The following is a 19623-nucleotide window of genomic DNA, read 5'->3' as shown; positions in this document are numbered from 1 at the left end:
AGTGGGCCTTAAGGAAGATGAAGAAGGCAAGAATATGAGGGAGTTTATAAAAGAATGGATCCCTAAGGCCCTAGGATGTCCAGAACTACAGCAAGAAATGGAAATAGAAAGGGCACATAGAGCATTGGCCCCTAAACCACAACCACAACAAAAACCAAGATCTATTGTAGTAAAATTCCTAAGATATACTACAAGAGAAAAGGTACTGGAGAAGACAATGGAAAAAGTAAGAGAGGGCAACAAACCACTGGAGTACAAAGGGCAAAAAATCTTCATTTATCCAGATATAAGTTTTGAACTCCTAAAGAAGAGAAAAGAGTTCAATACAGCAAAGGCGATTTTATGGAAGAAAGGATATAAATTTACACTGAAGCATCCTGCGGTATTGAAAATATTTATGCCAGGACAACAAAACAGACAGTTCTCGGATCCAGAAGAAGCACGAAAATTTGCAGAACAATTACAAAAATAGACCGAGGGATGAAGACGGGTAATGAGAGTAAAAATGATCACGATTGATATGTATGTGGGTAAAGACAAAAAGAGACTGAGGGATGAAGACGGGTAATGAGGGTAAAAATGACCACGATTGATATGTATGCGGGTAAAGAGGTATAAGAGTGAATAGAGACAATGGGCATACGTGAAAGTATCTGTAATTAGAGGAAAACATAGATAGTATAGACAAGAATTAATAAGGGAAGGTAATGGAATAGAGAGAATAAGGAGGGAATTAAAAGAGTGACCTTTGTGACATATGAAAAGTGAAATCTTTTCTGGGGGGGGCTGGGTGGGGGAAAAGAGCAGTCACTGCAAAATCAGTTGACGCTTGCGAGTGGATTTGCAAATCCAAATGGAGAGGGGAGATGTGGTTGTCCGACAAGGGATAAAGGACAACTCAGGAGGGGAAGGGGAGATTGGGGATAAAGAAGATAGAAATAGGAGAATAAGGAAAATGTTGGATGTTGTAGGAATGTTGTCTGGTAAAGAGTTGAAAATAAGAAAACAGATATGGAAAAGGAGGAAAGGTAATGATGGAAAAACGGAATGAGAAGATAAACAAAATATAAAATGGCTACGCTAAACTATATGACTTTAAATATTAATGGAATACATAACAAAATTAAAAGGAAGAAACTACTAAATTTACTGAAAAAGGAAAAAATAGATATAGCATTTGTCCAAGAAACACACTTAACCGAATTAGAGCACAAGAAATTAAAGAGAGATTGGGTAGGACATGTAACAGCAGCATCATATAATTCAAAAGCAAGAGGAGTGGCTATATTAATTAGCAAAAGTGTGCCATTTAAAATAGAAGAGGAAATAATAGATCCAGCAGGGAGATATGTTATGATAAAATGTCAGATATATTCGGAGCTTTGGAATCTACTTAATATATATTCACCTAACGAAGAAGATCAAAAGTTTATGCAAGATATCTTTTTGAAGGTAGCTAATACGCAAGGGAACATACTAATAGGAGGGGATTTCAATCTGAATTTGGATCCAAATATGGATAAAACGGGGAAAAAAATTAACAGGAAGAACAAAGTAACCAAATTTATAATTAAATCAATGCAAGAAATGAAACTTGTGGACATATGGAGGAAACAAAACCCAAAAGAAAAGGAATACTCATACTACTCGACTAGACATAAAACATACTCAAGAATAGACCTATTCCTGTTATCAGCTAGTATGCAGGATAGAGTAAGAAAAACAGAATATAAAGCGAGAATGCTATCGGACCATTCACCCTTAATACTGACAGTAAAGCTAGAGGACATCCCTCCAAGAATGTATAGATGGAGATTAAACCCCATGCTACTTAAAAGACAGGATTTTAGAGAATTTATTGAAAAACAATTAAAAATGTACTTTGAAGTAAATACGGAATCAGTGGAAGATAAGTTTATACTATGGGACGCAATGAAAGCATTCATTAGAGGACAAATAATAAGTTATGCAACCAAGATGAAAAAGGACTATAATCAGGAAACAGAGCAGTTGGAAAGGGAAATAATAAACATAGGAAAAAAATTAGCAATAAAGGAAGATACAACCAAAAGAAGAGAATTGGCGGATAAAAAAATAAAATATGAAACATTACAAACATATAAGGTGGAGAAGAATATAATGAAGACAAAACAGAAATATTATGAACTAGGTGAAAAAACACATAAAATCTTAGCATGGCAGCTTAAGACAGAGCAAACTAAGAAAATGGTATTGGCAACAAGGAAAAAAGACAAACAAATTACATATAATCCAAAAGAAATTAAGGAAAACTTCAGAGAATTCTATGAACAATTATACCGAACTGAAAACGAAGGGAAAGAAGGGAAAATAGATGAATTTTTGACTAAAATTGAACTACCAAAACTACAAATAGAGGAACAAAATAAATTAACAGAACCATTTGGAACAGTAGAAATACAAGAGATAATAAAAAAATTACCAAATAATAAGACACCAGGAGAGGATGGACTCCCAATAGAATTCTACAAAACATTTAAAGATCTAATAATACCGCCCCTCCTGGATGTAATCAACCAGATTGATGAGACACAAAACTTACCAGATTCATGTAAAACAGCAATAATTACAGTGATACTAAAACAAGGGAAAGATCCACTCTCACCAGCGTCATATAGACCAATATCTCTGGTAAACACAGATTATAAGATAATAGCTAAACTATTAGCAAACAGATTAGCAGAACAGGTACTGAAAATGGTAAATTTAGACCAAACTGGATTTATCAAAAAAAGACGCACAACAGACAATATTTGTAAATTTATTAACTTAATTCACGCAGTAGAAGGAAATAAAGCACCTGCAGTAGCAGTTGCTTTAGACGCAGAGAAGGCTTTCGACAGAGTAGAATGGAATTACTTGTTCAAAGTATTGCAAAAATTCAGTTTACCGGAGAAGTGTATTAATTGGATTAAAGCATTATATAAGGGACCGTTAGCGAAAGTGACAGTAAATGGACATGTATCAAAGCAATTTAACTTAAGCAGGTCAACGCGGCAGGGATGCCCACTATCACCATTATTGTTTGCGCTAGCTATAGAACCACTAGCAGAATCGATAAGAATAGATAATAATATAAAAGGAATAAAAATAAAAGACAGGGAATATAAAATCAGTCTATTTGCGGATGATGTGATAGTGTACTTAACAGAACCAGAACTATCAATGAAAGAACTATATAAGAAATTGAAGGAATATGGAGAAGTGTCGGGATACAAGATAAACGTAAATAAAAGTGAAGCAATGCCTATGAATAACGCGGATTTCTCAAAATTTAAGGAGGAATCCCCATTCAGATGGCAAATGCAGGCAATAAGATACCTAGGTGTGCAAATAAACAAAAATCTAGGCCAATTATATAAACTCAATTACAATCCACTAATGAAAAAATTACAGGACGATTTAGAGCATTGGAAAGAGCTACCACTAACACTGATAGGAAGGATAAACTGTATTAAAATGAACATATTTCCATGGATACTATACTTATTTCAGGCATTGCCAATACAACTGACAGAAAAATTCTTCAAAGAGTTAATGAAAATAATAAGGAAATTTTTATGGAGAGGGGGGAAACCGAGGATAGCACTAGATAAATTAACAGAATGGTATAAACATGGAGGCTTACAATTGCCAAACTTCAAAAATTATTATAGAGCCGCACAATTAAGGTACCTATCAGATTTTTATCAAACAAGGGAAAAACCAAACTGGACGAGACTAGAATTAGATAAAATAGGGGAAAAGATACCTGAACACATATTATATAAATGGGACGAAAAATTGGTACAACATAGAACTTCTCCAGTATTACACCATCTCCTCAATATATGGAAGAAGATTCATGTAGAAAGAAATAAAACAAATTATCAAATACCAAAATTAATATTGACGCAAAATAAGCTACTCCCTTTTACAATAGACAACCTTTCCTTTAGAAAATGGGAAAAAAAAAGGGATTAAAAGAATAGAAAATTGTTTTTCAGGAAGTAGATTCTTATCCTTTGAACAAATGAGAGATAAGTACAATATAACTGGAGGTACAGCGCTGGCATATTACCAACTGAGATCCTACTTGAAAGATAAATTAGGAAGCAATTTGAGTTTACCAGAGGGAAGTAACCTTGAATATGTGATTACAGATACAATGTTAATCAAAAGATTTATAACAAATATGTATATTAAACTGCAAGAAAAGGAGAATGAGGAAACAAATGGTAAAACTAAACAAAAATGGGAACAAGATTTAAATATAAAGATAAAAAAGGAAACATGGGAGAAATTATGTTCTGGAACGATGAGAAATACAATAAATACGAGGCTGCGTATGATACAATATAATTGGTTACACAGACTATACATTACACCTCAAAAGTTAAATAAATGGGACCCAACAGTATCTGATAGATGTTTTCGATGTAAAAAAGAAAGGGGAACAACAATTCATGCAATCTGGACATGTGAGAGAGTAGAAAAATTTTGGGATGATCTCAATCAGATATTAAATAAAATAACAGAAAACAATATACCAAAGAATCCAGAGATCTTTCTCCTAAGTAACATAAAAAATAAAGAATTTGGAATTGACTTGGAAGATGCACAAAAAAGATTTGTTAAGATAGCCCTAGCAAAAAAATGTATTATGTCAACCTGGAAATTGGAAGATAATTTGAAAATACAACAATGGTATATAGAAATGAATAAATGTATTCCATTAGAAAAAATAACATATAGTTTAAGAAATAATATTGAAATATTCGAACAAGTATGGGAGCCGTACATTAAATACAATAGCGAAAACCTACCGGGGACAAACATTACCTAAGTTGATGGAAGGAGAAGGAAAGAAAAGAATGGACTCTGTAGAATTTCTGGTGTATTTTTGTTGAATGACAACATTGTCTGACTGAATTAATGCAACCTAGATTGTATACCTAAAATGGATGAGAGGGGGGGTGGCTTGGGAGGAGGGGGGGGGGGGGAGAAAAAGTCACTGTAAATGTGTGAAAAAGAAAAAGTGTATATCATGGCTATTGTGATTTATGGTGTGAAAAATAAAAAAATTTATATAAAAAAAAATTTGCCAATGAGATGGCTTTGGTCATTCATGCTCACTTTGTCTGCAGAGGGAATAAAACAGCCTCGCTAGTTCTCTTTCCCAGTTCTAATAAAGAGCTTTGCATCTGTTTCTCCTTTCAGAAATGCTACCTGACCTGCAGATTGTTTCCAGCCTGTAATCTCAGAACAGATTAACAAATTTATGCAAAAAACACAATGCTGGAGAAACTCAGCAGGTCAAACTGTACTTTATATAACAAAGAAAGATGTACTGTCTAATTAATGCTTCGGGCTGCAAGTTTATCCATTTTTTTTTTTAAAAAAGCATTTTGGTGTCACCAGACATTACACTTTCAAATACACTAGAACACAAGTAATAAGAGAAGGCCATTCAGTCGTTTGAGCCTGGTGCACCATGGCTGATCTGGCAGTGGACTCAGCTCCACTCACCTGCCTAACCCTAAACTCTAACCCTAAATTCCACTACTCTATGAAAATCTATTGGTTAATTAGCTACTTTAAATTAATTCTGGTGGGAGGAGTGGGTGAGCATTAATGCGTGTGTGAAAAAGTAAATGTACATCTCAAGCAGCAAGAACTTCCATACCTGAAGCTTTATAAGTATCCTCTATGGACGTGTAATAGCACACAGCAGAAGCAGCCAATACTCCGTATGGGAAACTTAAACTTTCAACATCAAGGATACACAGATCCAAAAGCTGGACGAAAAAAAAACCAGTAAAGATAATGAGCCAATGTCAATACACATGGACATTGTTCGTGGTCTATATAAATGATCTGGATGATAATGTGGGAAATTGGATCAGCAAGTTATCTGATGACACCCAAGATTTAAGATTGGAGGCATTGTGGACAGCGAGGAAGGCTTTCAAAGCTTGCAGAGGGATCTAGACCAACTGGAAAAGTGGGCCAGAAAATGCCAGATGGAATTTAATGCAGATAAGTGTGAGGTGTGGCATTTTGGAAGGATAAACCAAGGTAAGACATGCACATTAAATGGTAGGGTACTGAGAAGTGCAGAGGAACAAAGAGATCTGGGAATCCAGATACAAAATTTTCTGAGAGTAGCGTCACATGTAGACAGGGTTGTAAAGAAAGTTTTTAGCATCTCGGCCTTAATAAATCAAAATATTCAGTAGAGGAGTTTGGATGTTATGGTGAAGTTATACAAGACATTGGTGAGGCCAAATTTGGAGAATTGTGCGCAGTTCTGATCGTCAAAACTATAGGAAGGATATCAGTAAGATTGAAAGAGTGCAGTACGAGGATGTTGCTGGGTCTTCAGAAGCTGAGTTACAGGGAAAGATCAAACAGATTGGGACTTTATTCCTTAGAGCGCAGAAGAATGGGGGAGATTTGATAAAGGTTTACAAAATTATGAGGGGAATGGACAGAGTAAATGCGAGGTAGCTCTTTCCACTTAGATTGGGAGAGATAAATACAAGGACATGGCCTTAGAGTGAAAGGTTTAGGGGAACTTCTTCAGAGAATGGTGGGAGTTTGGAACGAGCTGCCATCTGATGTAGTAAAAGCAGGATCACAATTTTTAAGAATACATTTGGTACATGGATGGGAGGTCTGGAGGGTTATGGATTGGGAGCAGGCCAGAGAGACTAGCAGAATGATGTTTCAGCACAGACAAGAAGGGCTGAATGGCCCATGTGCTGTTCCGTGATTCTACTTATAAAATCTGCTTTAAAAATACAGTAAAATTTTAGTCCCTTGGTTTTCAATAGAGAGGTTTTTTTTTAAAAAATGGATAAATTGTTAAAAAATTTGATTTTGACATACAGCACAGTAATAGCCCCTTTCATCCCACAAGCCTGTGGCCATCCAAATACCCCAGTTAATCTACAACCCCTGTATGTTTTGAAGGGTGGGAGGAAACCAGAGTACCTGGAGGAAACCCATGCAGACATGGGGAGAACATACAAACTCCTCACATTCAGCGCTGTAATAGCTTTGCACCAACCACTTTGCTAATTATTGTAAGTTGGTAACCAATAACAGTTCCCAATTGAAAGTAGAACATGGTGATGTTATGTGATCAGGATTTTCATGAAGAAAGCAAAATAAAAATGGAACTTGTTAACTTCCAACAGTTGAACAACTCAAAAACATACTATTGATAAAAATCAGAGCTAGAATTATCAGTGGAGGTCAGGGGAGAGGAGGAAGCCTTGGGAGAGCCAGAGATTACAAAGCATGTTATGGTGAATTAGAGGAAGCCAGTAAGCCAAAGATTTCAACTCCTTGATTAACCAGTTATGAATTGGTGGTACCCATAGGTAAAAATGGTAAATCGATATTGCAAATGAAAGAGGGAAAGAAGGTGAAAGGTAATACTCTTTCTGCCTTGGCAGGGGAAGGTGGAGTGTGGGGGTGTGGAGGAAGGGTTTGGTCTGTAGTCCCATCTTGCAGTCAAATAATGATCAGCATTGACCCCAAAATATTTTGCACATTTTCTCAGGTGTTGGTACCACCTCTAACTATAGAAACAAATATGCCTTATGTTCATAAATATCATTAAAAATACAGATTAAATGGGAGAAAACAATTTTTTTTTTAAAAAGAGTACAGAATTAAGTAAAAACTGTTCTGATTCTCTAAAGTATTCCAGATTGGCTGGCTAATCAATACTTACTTCTACATGGCTTTTTTAAAAAAAGCCGCTTGACAATGTTAAAAAATTATGTAGTTACCTGAGCAATCTGTACAAAGATATCTTGAGAATACTGAGGCAGAGACATGTTAGGTACTTCTTTTAAAAAGACAATTTGAAGGTAAAGGTTCAACCAGCAAATAACAGTCACTGGACACAACTCCCAATTTAAAGCCTAAAGGAGAAAAATTGTAAATAATTACCACAGTACAAAAGTTATTCACAACTATTTTGACAGCCTGCAAATTTATTAATTGGTAAAATTTACTACGAGTGACATTTTAAACACATGATTCAAGTTGTTCCTCCCTTGTAGTCTTTTCCCCAAGGTAGGGGAAATCTAAAACCTGATGGCATTGATTCAAGGTGAGGGGAAAATATTAAAAAGGGACATTTTTGCCCCACAGAAGGTGGAAAAACAATCTGGAGGAACTGGTCAAGGCATGAACTATTGTCACATTTAAAAAGCTCTTTAACAGCCTAATAAAAGCAAAGATTTTGAGGTACATGGGTAAACAACTTTGTTGGGCCAAAAGGCATGTTTCTAAAATGCTGCCAAAAGCTGCAGCAAAGGGGAGGGTTGATGACATCGCAATGACCCAAGAGTGATTTTTAAAGTGAAAACACACACTGCTGGAGAAACTCAACAGGTCAATAGAGTAAGAACAGACAATGCTGGACCTAGCAATGAATCCAGCGCTTTCATTTCCCAGCGCGAATGTTTGACGTCACCATGGCAGGCAGTGCTACTGCACCACTCGCCACACCTCCCTCAGCTCTGGAATCCGACTCTCAACTCTGGTCGACATAAAGGCAACACGGTCATCACCATAAAGGTAAAATCGTTTTTTTTTAAATAATCACCATAAAAAGGCCTAATGATTCTAAGCAAGATCCAAGTCATCAGTCTGATGCCTTGATTTTTTTTAACTTCATGTGAACCTCATATTACTTCGATCAGCTTAAGTCTACATTATCGCTTTAAAGCGGTGGTTTGAAAACTTTTTCGGGCTGCTTCCCCCTTGGCTCCCAGGCCATATCCCTAGTATGCGCCCCCCCCCCCCCCCCCCCCACAACACACCCTCTTTATTGGTATTAGGACTACTGCATATTTAAAACAACTATCAAGCTTTGCCGTTGCAACTTGTAGATGATACACATCACCTTGTTAATTGGTGTGTCACGCCTGCTTGTCGCAGGCAGGTATTGATTGTATGAAGCCACAAATTAACATCAGTATTGTTTCACAAACTTACATCAGAACATTACTGCTTTGCATGTGTGTCTCCTGTTACATAGTGGTGTGTAAATAAAGTTCACCATTTCGTACTGACACGTAGAGAGGATTGTCGCTATTTGAACCCTTTGAACTGGTTTTCCTACCACAGATTGGTGCTACGATAATAGTTCCAGGAAAAACCACCGGCCATTGGGTGGGAGTGATGTTCTAGCAAAAGGTTAAAATGAAGAGCCCCACACGTACAGGGGATAGAGCATTGTGGTCGATCCAAGATACTTCTAGGTTCGGCAGTCGGGCCCGCGTGCTGGTGTAAATTGGGCAGCATGGACTTGTGGGCTGAAATGGCCTTTTACCATGCTGTATGTCTAAATTTCAAATTTATAAATTTAATTTTTAAAAAAATCAGACTTGCCTACAAGCAGCTGTCTAATTCAACACTAAACTAGGACAAATCATTTGATGATTTAACTACAAGCTTCCAGCAACACCAGAATAACATCTCATGCCATTCAGCCCTTTCAAGAACACACAAATTAGGAACAGAAATAAGCCACGGGGCTCTCTTCAATTCAATGAGATCATTCCCAAACTGACTTCAACTTAAATCTTTCTTTACTCTTCAGTTTGCTTGAGGTAACATTTTATACCATTTGCTTATCAAGCATTTACCTACGTTGGCGATCGCGATATCCAAGGGCACTTTTCAAATGGGAGGTGAAAGCAATGTTCCAAAAGCTTTACTGTCAGAATTTCGTCCAAGCTCTGGCTTAATGGCCAGCTCATTATTTTTAAACATTATTTTGAGACCCCTAGCTCTAGATTCTTCTTCAAAAGAAAACATTCTCTTCATATCCACTTTGTCAAAATTCCTCAGGATTTTACATCTCAATCACATCTTCTTTCATTCTTATAAACATTAATCAATGCAATTAACCTTTCTTCACAAGATAACCTATCCATTCCAGGTATCAGCCTAACAAACTTTTGAACCACCTGCAACCAACAGAGCAGCACCATTCCCCAAATCGAGACCAATATTACAAATAAAGCTCCAGATGTATTCACACCATTGCACTATATAACTGAAGCATGATCCACTCTTCTATTAGTAATAAACAATAGTTAGCTTTTATTACTTGCTATATTTGCACATCAACATTTTTGCAATCATGTACCAGGACGCCCAGGTCCTTCTACATCTCGCCAATCTCTTCCCATTTAGAGAAAATGCTTCTTTTTTTAAATTTTGCCAACCAAAATGAATTTGCACATTTTCCTACATGAAGAAAAAGATTTGACAGATGGCGTATTCTCACTTAACACATCTATTTGTCTTTGAAGCTATTATGTTCTCTTTTGCAGAAATAAGCACAAAATTTAGAAATCAAATTAAGGGCTTAAAGATAACACACAGGATACAATTAATACTAGTGATGAAACTCTGAATTGATATTTTAGCTCAGAGTTAAAATATCAGCAAGAGCTATCTGAAGTGTTCAACTATGTGCCAAAAATACTTTTGGATTGTTATAAAAATACAACTGGAAACTTAAAGTTATTAAAAAGTTTCAGTCACAAATCGACAACAAATCCTCAATGATATATTGTGGTGCATCACACCAGGAGATATCGCTACCTTCCACCGTCCCCACTGTCCAGAACCTAATATTCTTTGGCATGCAACGGTAGCATTTACTTGTGCAATTCACTGGTCTGTTTGCTGCTCATGAAGTGGTCTTCTCTACATTGAGAAGATTGGTTGGCTATGTAGTCATTGTTCCAGCTGCTTGTTACTTTAATTCTTGGTCTTTCTGTTTGCGCTGCAAGTATTCTCCCGCCATCTATTTACTACACTGCCAGTGCCTTTCATCAGTCATGGTTTCCAACCCCCCGAGTTAACCAATTTCATATAATCAATATTGTCTTCAACATTCACTCCACCTGCTACTAATAATTTCATATATTAGATTTATATTTCATAGAACATATCCTTGATATTTGTTCCCATATTTCACCAAATATCATCTCTAAACTGACACCTTCCCACTATTACTTACCCAATTAACACCCTCTTTTATCTCACATTATTAGTTTCGTCATTTTATCCTTCAATTCTTTGCATCTTAAAACATTTTTTACAAGATTTTTTGAGCTTGGAAGTTAGCAACAAACTGACCATTTTCATCTACAGATGCTACTGATCCCATTGAGCATTTCATTCCACACCAATGTTTTATTTTTCTATCACTGTCGTGGCCACGTTTCAAACTCATCCAGATCACAAAAATGCTGTCACCGCCTTTAAAAATGAGCTCAGTTCTGTAATGTTCATTTTACCAAAAGCACAGTCAGTTTACCTTTAAAATAATTAACTCCATATCAAGTATCTCAGTTTCTGTACATGCTCCATCTGTAACATATGCAAACTCCTTCAATTTTGGAGGGTAGATTTCCTGAAATAAAATGACAACAAATGTAAAGCCACTTTTTGTTTGGCATCCTGTAAAATAAACAAATTGATTAAAAGATGACCCAGTTTCAAATCTGCTTCTCTTACAACGGTAGTTCACAGTTGCTATTAATTTTGACAACACCTTTGCAACCCTGGAGGGTTGGCAGATGCTTGCTGGTATATAATAGAATTGTGCACTGCAAAGTAGGATCTCCTTCCACTTCTGGCAAGGACAGCAATTATAATGACTAACCTGTGACATGGCCAAGGTTAAACCAATCAGAATAAAACTTCAAACTGGATCTTCTGCTCTGTATCATTTGAATTTGCACATGACAATCAAATGAATTTCAAGAAACAAACTGCTGGAGAAACTCAGGTCAGGAAGAGATGGTCAACATCCTGGGTCACGATCATGACTCGGAGTTTTCATTTTGGTCTAATCACCAGGATTAAGAACTTCGCAAAAATGCAGAGGAACTAGATCTCCACAATGTTTTCCCACTCCAAGTCTTGCATTCTTACCTCTAGCTTTGCAGCAATGAAAAGCGAGGATATGCCTATGAGCTGTAGTTTGCTTTTATGAACATTTTCTTGAGTAATCATGAACCGATCAAAAAAATCCTGAGCCAGGTAAAAAGTTTCTCTGTGGAGCATGTAAACATCACAAACCTGAAGAAAGAGAAAAATTTAAAAAAAAACTATTTCCTGGGTATTATTAAGGCCTTGTAATTACAAAGTAACCTAGAAATAGTACAAAAGATGAATATTTCCTTTTCTCTGGAGAACCATCATTGAAGCTGAAATTGGTGAACTAGTTTAACAGTCTTTCCATCATCTGAAATGGTACAAGATGTAATTATGGAATACTCAATACTTACTTGGGTGAATAACGCGCAAATAAAAATAAAGAATCTGAAGGCCAATCCAATCAAACAGGTGGTTTGATCAACATTCCATCCAACCTCCTAAACATTCTTTCTCCATCACCATACAGTGGCTGCAGTATGAACCATTGATAAGTGCCATGGAGTTAGTCAGCCAAACTACTCAGATGTCATCACCCAAGCGCACAACCTCCTCCACCAAAGGAGGAGAGGCAGGAGGCAAACAGGAACACTGCAGGTTCCCAATTCATATCACCCCATCTCAAAACTAATTTCGCAGCTATAGAAGCACACTCCTAGAATTTACCACCCAACAAAGGGACTTCAGCAGTTTAAGACTGGAGACTAGCAATTAGGAATGGACAGCAGGAAAACATTTTACTATTCAGCACAAAAAAATATTAAAATAACAGATGTAGATAATTGACCCTGTGTGCTGAGTCCACTGCTGTTCACTCTGCCAACCCACGACTGTGCAGCTAAACTCAGCTCAAACAACATCATCAAGTTCACGGACGACACAACCATGGTGGGCTTGATCAGTAGGGATGACGAGTCAGCGTAGAGAGATGAAGGGCAGTCGGTAACGGACTAGTGCACAGCCAACAACCTGTATCTGATCATTAAGAAAACTAAAGAGATGGCTGTCGACTTCAAGAGGGCCCGGAGGGACCACGCTCTGCTGACCATTGACGGCTCCACCGTCGACGTCGTCAAGAATATCAAGTTCCCTGGAGTGCACTTCGCGGAGAGTCTCAAAGTTCATCTCCCACTCTTCTTCCTCACAACATTCTAGAGGATGTATTGAGAGCATCCTGTGCAACTGCATCACTGCCTGGTTGGGAAGCTGTACTTCCTTGGGCCACAAGACCCTGCAGAGGATAGTGAAATCAGCAGAAAAGATCATTGGGGCCCCAATGATCATGAAGGGCATCTACAATGCAGGCGAAAGGCAATAAGCATTGTGAGGACTCCACGCACCTTTCATGTAAACTGTTCTCCCTTCTGCCATCTGGTACGAGGTACCACAGCACTCAGGTCCTTATGTCCAGATTGGGCAACAGCCTTTCTCCCCACCCCCAAGCCATCAGGCACCCAGAACATTTGGGGATAGGGTACCATGGACTGTTACTGTACATGTTTTAATGTGTTTAACTTCTATTCTAACATACTTATGTAAATATGCTCTGTAGTCCTGGAAAAATGCTACCTCATCTTTACCATGCGAGCGTGGTATGAATGATAAATAAAGGTGATTTGACTTGAGATTATGTCTTGGTTAAATAAACAAATTGTAGTTGCTGGAAAATTTAACATGGATATATCCATTCTGCCTGTTAAAGGAGCCAATGGTAGTTTATTTTAAAATCCTGACATTGTGGGGTTTGGCCCCAAGATGGCGGTGGCCTTGTTCGGCAGTAGCCTCGAAGGGATACAGACTCTGGGGAAGCAGAGGACTGGTGTAGGGCACCAGAAAACAGAGGGATCACACCGCATCTGAGGAGAAGCAGGGATGACCCTACACCGCAGTGGCCACAGCAGTGGACCAGCAAGGGGCTCAGTGGCTGAAGAACCCACAGAATGCTGGTGACTATAGTCAAAAAACTCGAACCAGGCTGCAGACTGCTGGAGTCTGGCTGAAGGGGTACCAGGTATCAGAAAAGAGGTGCGAGAGGGTGCCAAGACTTTCCTGATAGCGCCAGGGGTTTGGATCTGGAGCTCAGTTTGCCGATGGTTTGGATTGAAGGCTGCATGTCTGTGGAAGTATGGGAAATGAATCCATGAACAGTCAGTAACTCTAGGGGGAATTCTTTCTCTGACAGTAAGGGGTGGCAGGCAATTTCTACTGATGAAAATCTGCCTGCCTTACAGTAGACTAAAGGAAATTTCATGCAATTAAAACAAAAAATGTCATATTACATGATAATAAAAGAACCTTGAATGTGATGAGCTGGTTTCAGATTTCCTTAACCACACGTACAGTGGCATCACATATTCCAGAACTTAAATTTCAAAGCTGTCAGGAATAGCTAATTTGTAGGCAATGGTCAATGTGAACCAGACACTTTATTGGTCTCCTAGATCAGATTTATTGTCAGAGTACATACATGACATCACATTCAATCCCAAGGTTCTTTTCTCCAGCAGGCGAGGCAGAATTATCACTTATTGGTAGTGCAAAAAAAACGTAAATAAAGAAATATAAACAAACTGACTGTACAATACAGAGGGAAAAGAGACAAAGTGCAAAAATATGAGACCTTAAATTAATTCCTGATTGAGTTTATTGCCAAGACTGATGGGCCAGCTGTTCTGGTGGTACATATCTTTCTCCTGATGGCAGGAGTGGGTCTTTGATGATTGCTGCTGCTCTCCAACAGCAGTGTTCCCCGTAGATGTTCTCAATGGTGGGGTAGGGAGGGCTTTGTCTGTGAAGTCCCAGCCTATGTCCACTACCTTTTGCAGGGCTTTATGCTCAGGTGCCCCCATACCAGACCGTGCTGCAGCTGGGCAGCACTTTCCACCACACATCTGTAGAAATTTGCCAGTGTTTCTGGTATCATACCAAATCTGCACAAACTCTGTGGAAGTAGAGGCACTGATGTGGTTTCTTCACAATGCCACTAGTGTGTTTGGTCCAGGAAAGATCTTCCAACACAGTGACTCCCAAGAATTTAATGTGCTCACCCTCTCCACCTGATCTCTCAATGATCACTGGATCGTACACCTCTGGTTTCCCCTTCCTGAAGGCAACAATCATTCCTTGAATTTGAGACATTGAGTGCAAGGTTGTTATTGGGGCACCAATCACCCAGGTTTTCAATCTCCCTCCTGTATGCTGACCTATTACCCCTTTTTATACAAACCATTACCATGGTATTGTCAGTGATCCCTTGTTATACAACCCATTACCATGGTATTGTCAGTGATCCCTTGTTATACAACCCATTACCATGGTAGTCAGTGATCCCTTGTTATAGAACCCATTACCATGGTATTGTCAGTGATCCCTTGTTATACAACCCATTACCATGGTATTGTCAGTGATCCCTTGTTATACAACCCATTACCATGGTATTGTCAGTGATCCCTTGTTATACAACCCATTACCATGGTATTGTCAGTGAATATGTAGATGCTTTGAGTCCCAGGTCTTGCTGGGACTCCCAGGAATTTGCTGATCAGTTTTGAAGAAATTATGCTATTAAATGCTGAACTGTAGTCGATAAAAAGCATCCTACTCTATATATCTTTGCTGGCCAGGTGTTCCAGGGATTTGTATAGGGTTAGTCAGATGGCATCCCCAATAGACCTGTTGCTACGATTGGCAAATTGGAACAAATCCACGTCACCATTTGGACAGGAGCTGATATGCTTCAGCATCACTCTTTCAAAGCACTTCATTAATGTTAATGTGAGCACCACTGGTCAATAGTTATTTCGGCAGGTTACGATTGACACATGTTTGAAACAGGCAGGTACCATGCCCTGCTGGTGTGAGATGTTGAATATGTTAGTACCTTGGTCAGCAGTTTTAATACTCGAGCAGGTACTCTGTCCGTACTGGATGCTTTGCTTGGATTCACTCTCCTGAAGGCAGACCACACAGTCCGGAGATTATCGGGGGCATCAGGTTGTACAGTGGTGGTTCTTTCTTGTTCTCACGGTCGAAAAGGGCATAGAAAGCGTCGAGTTCCTCTGGGAGTGAAATGTTGCCGTCTCCTACTGCAGTGGATTTGGTTTTGTAGCAGGTAATGTCATTTAGACCCTGCCACAGCTGTTGGGTCTCCCTCCTGGTTTCCATTTTTGTCCAGAAACTCCACTTCACCCGGGATATGGTTTTCTGCAGGTCATACCTGCTCCTTCTGTAATGATCTGGATCTCCGAACTTAAAGGCCTGTGATCTGACACTCAACAGGTTCTGGATTAAATTTTTCATCCAGGGCTTCTGGTTGAGGAAACCCTGAATTATTTGATGGGGATACACTGATCCACAGCTGTTTTAAGGTTTGTGACAGTCCTGGTATAATATTCATATCCACAGCTGAGTCCTTGAACACCGTCCAATCCACTAACTCGAGCAAGTCGTGTAGCCATTCTTCAGCCTCCTGTGACCACCTTTGAGCTGTCCTGATCTCCGGAGCTTCTCTTTTTAGGCTGTGTGTATGAAAGCAGAAGGAGCGCAGCCAGTTGATTCAACTTGCCAAAATGCAGCCTTGGTAAAGAACAGCAAGCCTTCTTTATCTTTGTATAGCAGTGATCAAGTGTGCTGGGATCTCTAGTGCAGCAGGTTCAATGTTAGTGGTAGTTGGGCAGGGTTAGCTTGAGACAGGCCTGATTGAAGTCTCTAACTAAGATTAATAGTGCATTGGGGTGGGCCGTCTCGTTTACTAACCACATCATGCAGCTCCGCAAGAGCCTATTTGTAATTGGCATCGGGAAGGATACAAACTCTGATGAGAATTTTCGGGGTATTTAAATCGAGATTTGCTCCAAGGCAGTAAAGCAGGAGGTCAACATAACCCCAATGTCCGTGCAGCACCCAGTAAGAATGAAAAAGCACACACTACCCCCTCTCCCTTTTTCAGAATCCGAGTTCTGATCCAATCAATGAATGGTGAAACCAGCTTGTTGGATAGTAGTGTCAGGTGCAGAAAACACCTGTCTCTGATAAAGGAGCCTTGCACTCAGGTTGTTAATTTTATTCTCCAGTGACTGGACATTTGCCAGTAATATGGACAATAGGGGAGGTCTCAGACCCCTGCACTTCAGTTGGATCCCAACCCTCACGCCACATTTCCAGCCTCAACCTTGGTGGTGGCCAGGACCTTTAGCCTCTGCCTTCCAGCCAGCCTACTTCTGACTCCATCATTACACAGGAGATTTGTACATCATTAATCGTTCAGTTGCTCATCACTGAGGAGAAAACTGGATGCTGTCAATTTTAGTGAGAGGAGCTTGGAAGATGAGTATTTAATAGTAAAGGGAGTAAAGTATTCTGAGCCCTCAAAAAGTCACTGGCGCCATTTTGCTTGACTATCATCTAACATTGTGAAAGTACTAATTGTTGGATAGGTAACACCAACATTTGACACAGGGATTAACAAAGCTTCTCCAAGAGAAAATGGTGTGGCACTCTCTACCCTTCCCTTCTATGCTGTGCTGGTGACTTCTGCAGTGAATCTTGCAAATGCTACAGCCTCCAGTAAGACTGTGAAGAAAAGGATGCTTTATGAGTGAGGTGGGCTACTTTGTCCAGTAGCCTTCAGCTTGCTTACCAAATAAAGCACATCTCTCCTTTCACAAATACCATTTGGCATGCTATACATTTTCACCATTACTAGTTTTTGCATCAGATTTATGGTAGCCAAACAATCTTTCTTTTCACTCAAGTAATCCACCAACAACTATTCTGGCTCATCTTTAGTTCATGGAGATGCTTCTGGGAATAGGAAGACTTGCTGCAGGATGCCCTGCCATTTATCTTGCAGGTGGATAGTTTCAGGGTGATGGAGATGATCATTACTCAGCACAATTGTCAGGGGCCCAGAAGAAGCAGAGAACATCTTCCACTGCTCCCCCACAGGGTTATACAGCCTCAGTCAGTCAAGGTTAAACCATCTGTGAAAAAGGGCCAATGGTTTGGTTCCCCCCCTCCCCCACTTTCAAATCAGAGAACACATGAAAGTATGTCCAAGACAGCAGCACCCATACTAAGCAACTATGGCCACAAGAATTGCAAGGTATGGGCAGATAGCAGTCCAGCACAGAACACCGCGCTGCCAAGAAGAGCAGCCTTGGAAAGAAATCTACAGGGTACAAGACCACAGCATTGGACCAGAGAGGGACTCAGCAGTTGAAGTGTCACACAGGGCTGCATGCAACAGGTATTGGGGCGTGACTTCACCACTCGAGCCTTGCTGGTCATTAACACAAAGAGCCTTGGGTGCTGACACCTTCTCAGTTGCATCAGGGACTCAAAATTGGTCAAGAGAGACTGATGCCTGGAGCTCAGGTTCAACAGGCTGTTCACTACAGATGTTATGGGAGCACAGGAGCTGGTAGGAGAGGAGGTGGTGGGATCCTGACACCATCTCTAAAGGGACATTTTTGCTTCACTCTTCTTAGGAGCACTGGACTAGTGATGTCCTTTTGGTGCCAAAGTAAACAAATGCTATGTAGTTGTGTGGCACACAAAAGTGCTAGAGGAATTCAGGTCACTCAGCATCCATAGAAAGTAAAAAAGCATTTGAGGTTTCATGGCCAAGCCTTTCTTCAGGAGTGCTGAAAAATCAGGCAGACTCCTAAATAAAAAGGTGAGGGAACAGGAGAAACAGGCTCACAGGTGGGAGGGTAGAAGAGAAGAAAGCTGATAAGTGATGGGGCAGAGGGCTGTTAACTGTTAAGAGAGGAAGGGGCTGGGGAGTTGAAGGAAGAATGAGATGAGAGACCAAGGCAGAGAAAGATCCCAGAAATTGGAGAAATCTATTGATGCCATCTAGTTTCAGACTGGCAAAATAGAATAAAGGCCAGCACAGTGAGCACACCAGTGACCGGGGTTCAAATCCAGTATTGTATGTATGTTCTTGCCATATCGGTGTGGATTTCCTCCGGGTGCTCCAGTTTCCTCCCACCCTTCAGAACGTACTATAGGGTCATAGATCAATTGGGTGGTACAGGCACATGGGCCAAAAAGGCCTGTTACTGTGCTGTATGTCCAAATTGAAAATATTCCTCTACTTTGTACATGGCCTCAACTTGACCATGACCAGACACGTGGCAGTGGAGTGTGGAACTGAAGTGCCTGTGCAGCAGACAAGAGTGAAGATGCTTCATGAAAACAATTTCCCAATCTGCATCCATCCTCCCCATTGTTGAGAAGGCTGCATTGAGAGCACCAGATGTAGCAAATCTCATCTCAGGCCCAAAGTATCAACTGCTCATACTTTCTATGGATGCTGCATGGCCTACAGAGTTTCTTCAGCATATCTGTGCACTGCACCTGACCCCCAGTATCTGCAGAATTTGTTTCCCTTGTGTATTTCAGTCCATGACAAAGGAACTTTGGTATTTACTACTCTTCAGCCAAGCCTAGACTTGCAGCAGGACATGGACAACAATGTTCAAAATATCATGTGCAGGAAGGTATAGTGGTTTCCTTCAGACTACTTCAAATTCCCAGCAACAAGAACTGGAACCCTTAAACACGGGTTTTTATAAAGCAACCACACCAAAACCCATTGCATTAGAAATTCCTGGTTTA

General features: G+C 39.7%; 1 protein-coding gene across 6 annotated transcripts in view; it reads right to left on the bottom strand.

The window, feature by feature from the left end:
• Positions 1 to 19623, bottom strand: part of ccne2 (cyclin E2) — a 67501-nt gene that overhangs the window by 7989 nt on the left and 39889 nt on the right. For 4 of the 6 annotated variants that reach the window (XM_069921829.1, XM_069921830.1, XM_069921831.1 and 1 more), the window contains exons 7-10: positions 11998 to 12144; positions 11378 to 11473; positions 7821 to 7955; positions 5705 to 5816 (exon numbers count right to left, since the gene is read on the bottom strand). In XM_069921829.1, coding sequence (XP_069777930.1) covers positions 5705 to 5816; positions 7821 to 7955; positions 11378 to 11473; positions 11998 to 12144 — 490 coding nt within the window. The remainder of the gene's footprint in view (positions 1 to 5704; positions 5817 to 7820; positions 7956 to 11377; positions 11474 to 11997; positions 12145 to 19623) is intronic. The other 2 variants (XM_069921833.1, XM_069921834.1) reach the window with 2 other exon arrangements.

Source organism: Narcine bancroftii, chromosome 2 (genome assembly GCF_036971445.1).
Source record: "Narcine bancroftii isolate sNarBan1 chromosome 2, sNarBan1.hap1, whole genome shotgun sequence".
Taxonomy (NCBI): Eukaryota; Metazoa; Chordata; class Chondrichthyes; order Torpediniformes; family Narcinidae; genus Narcine; species Narcine bancroftii.
This window is presented reverse-complemented; position numbering and strand designations above follow the sequence as displayed.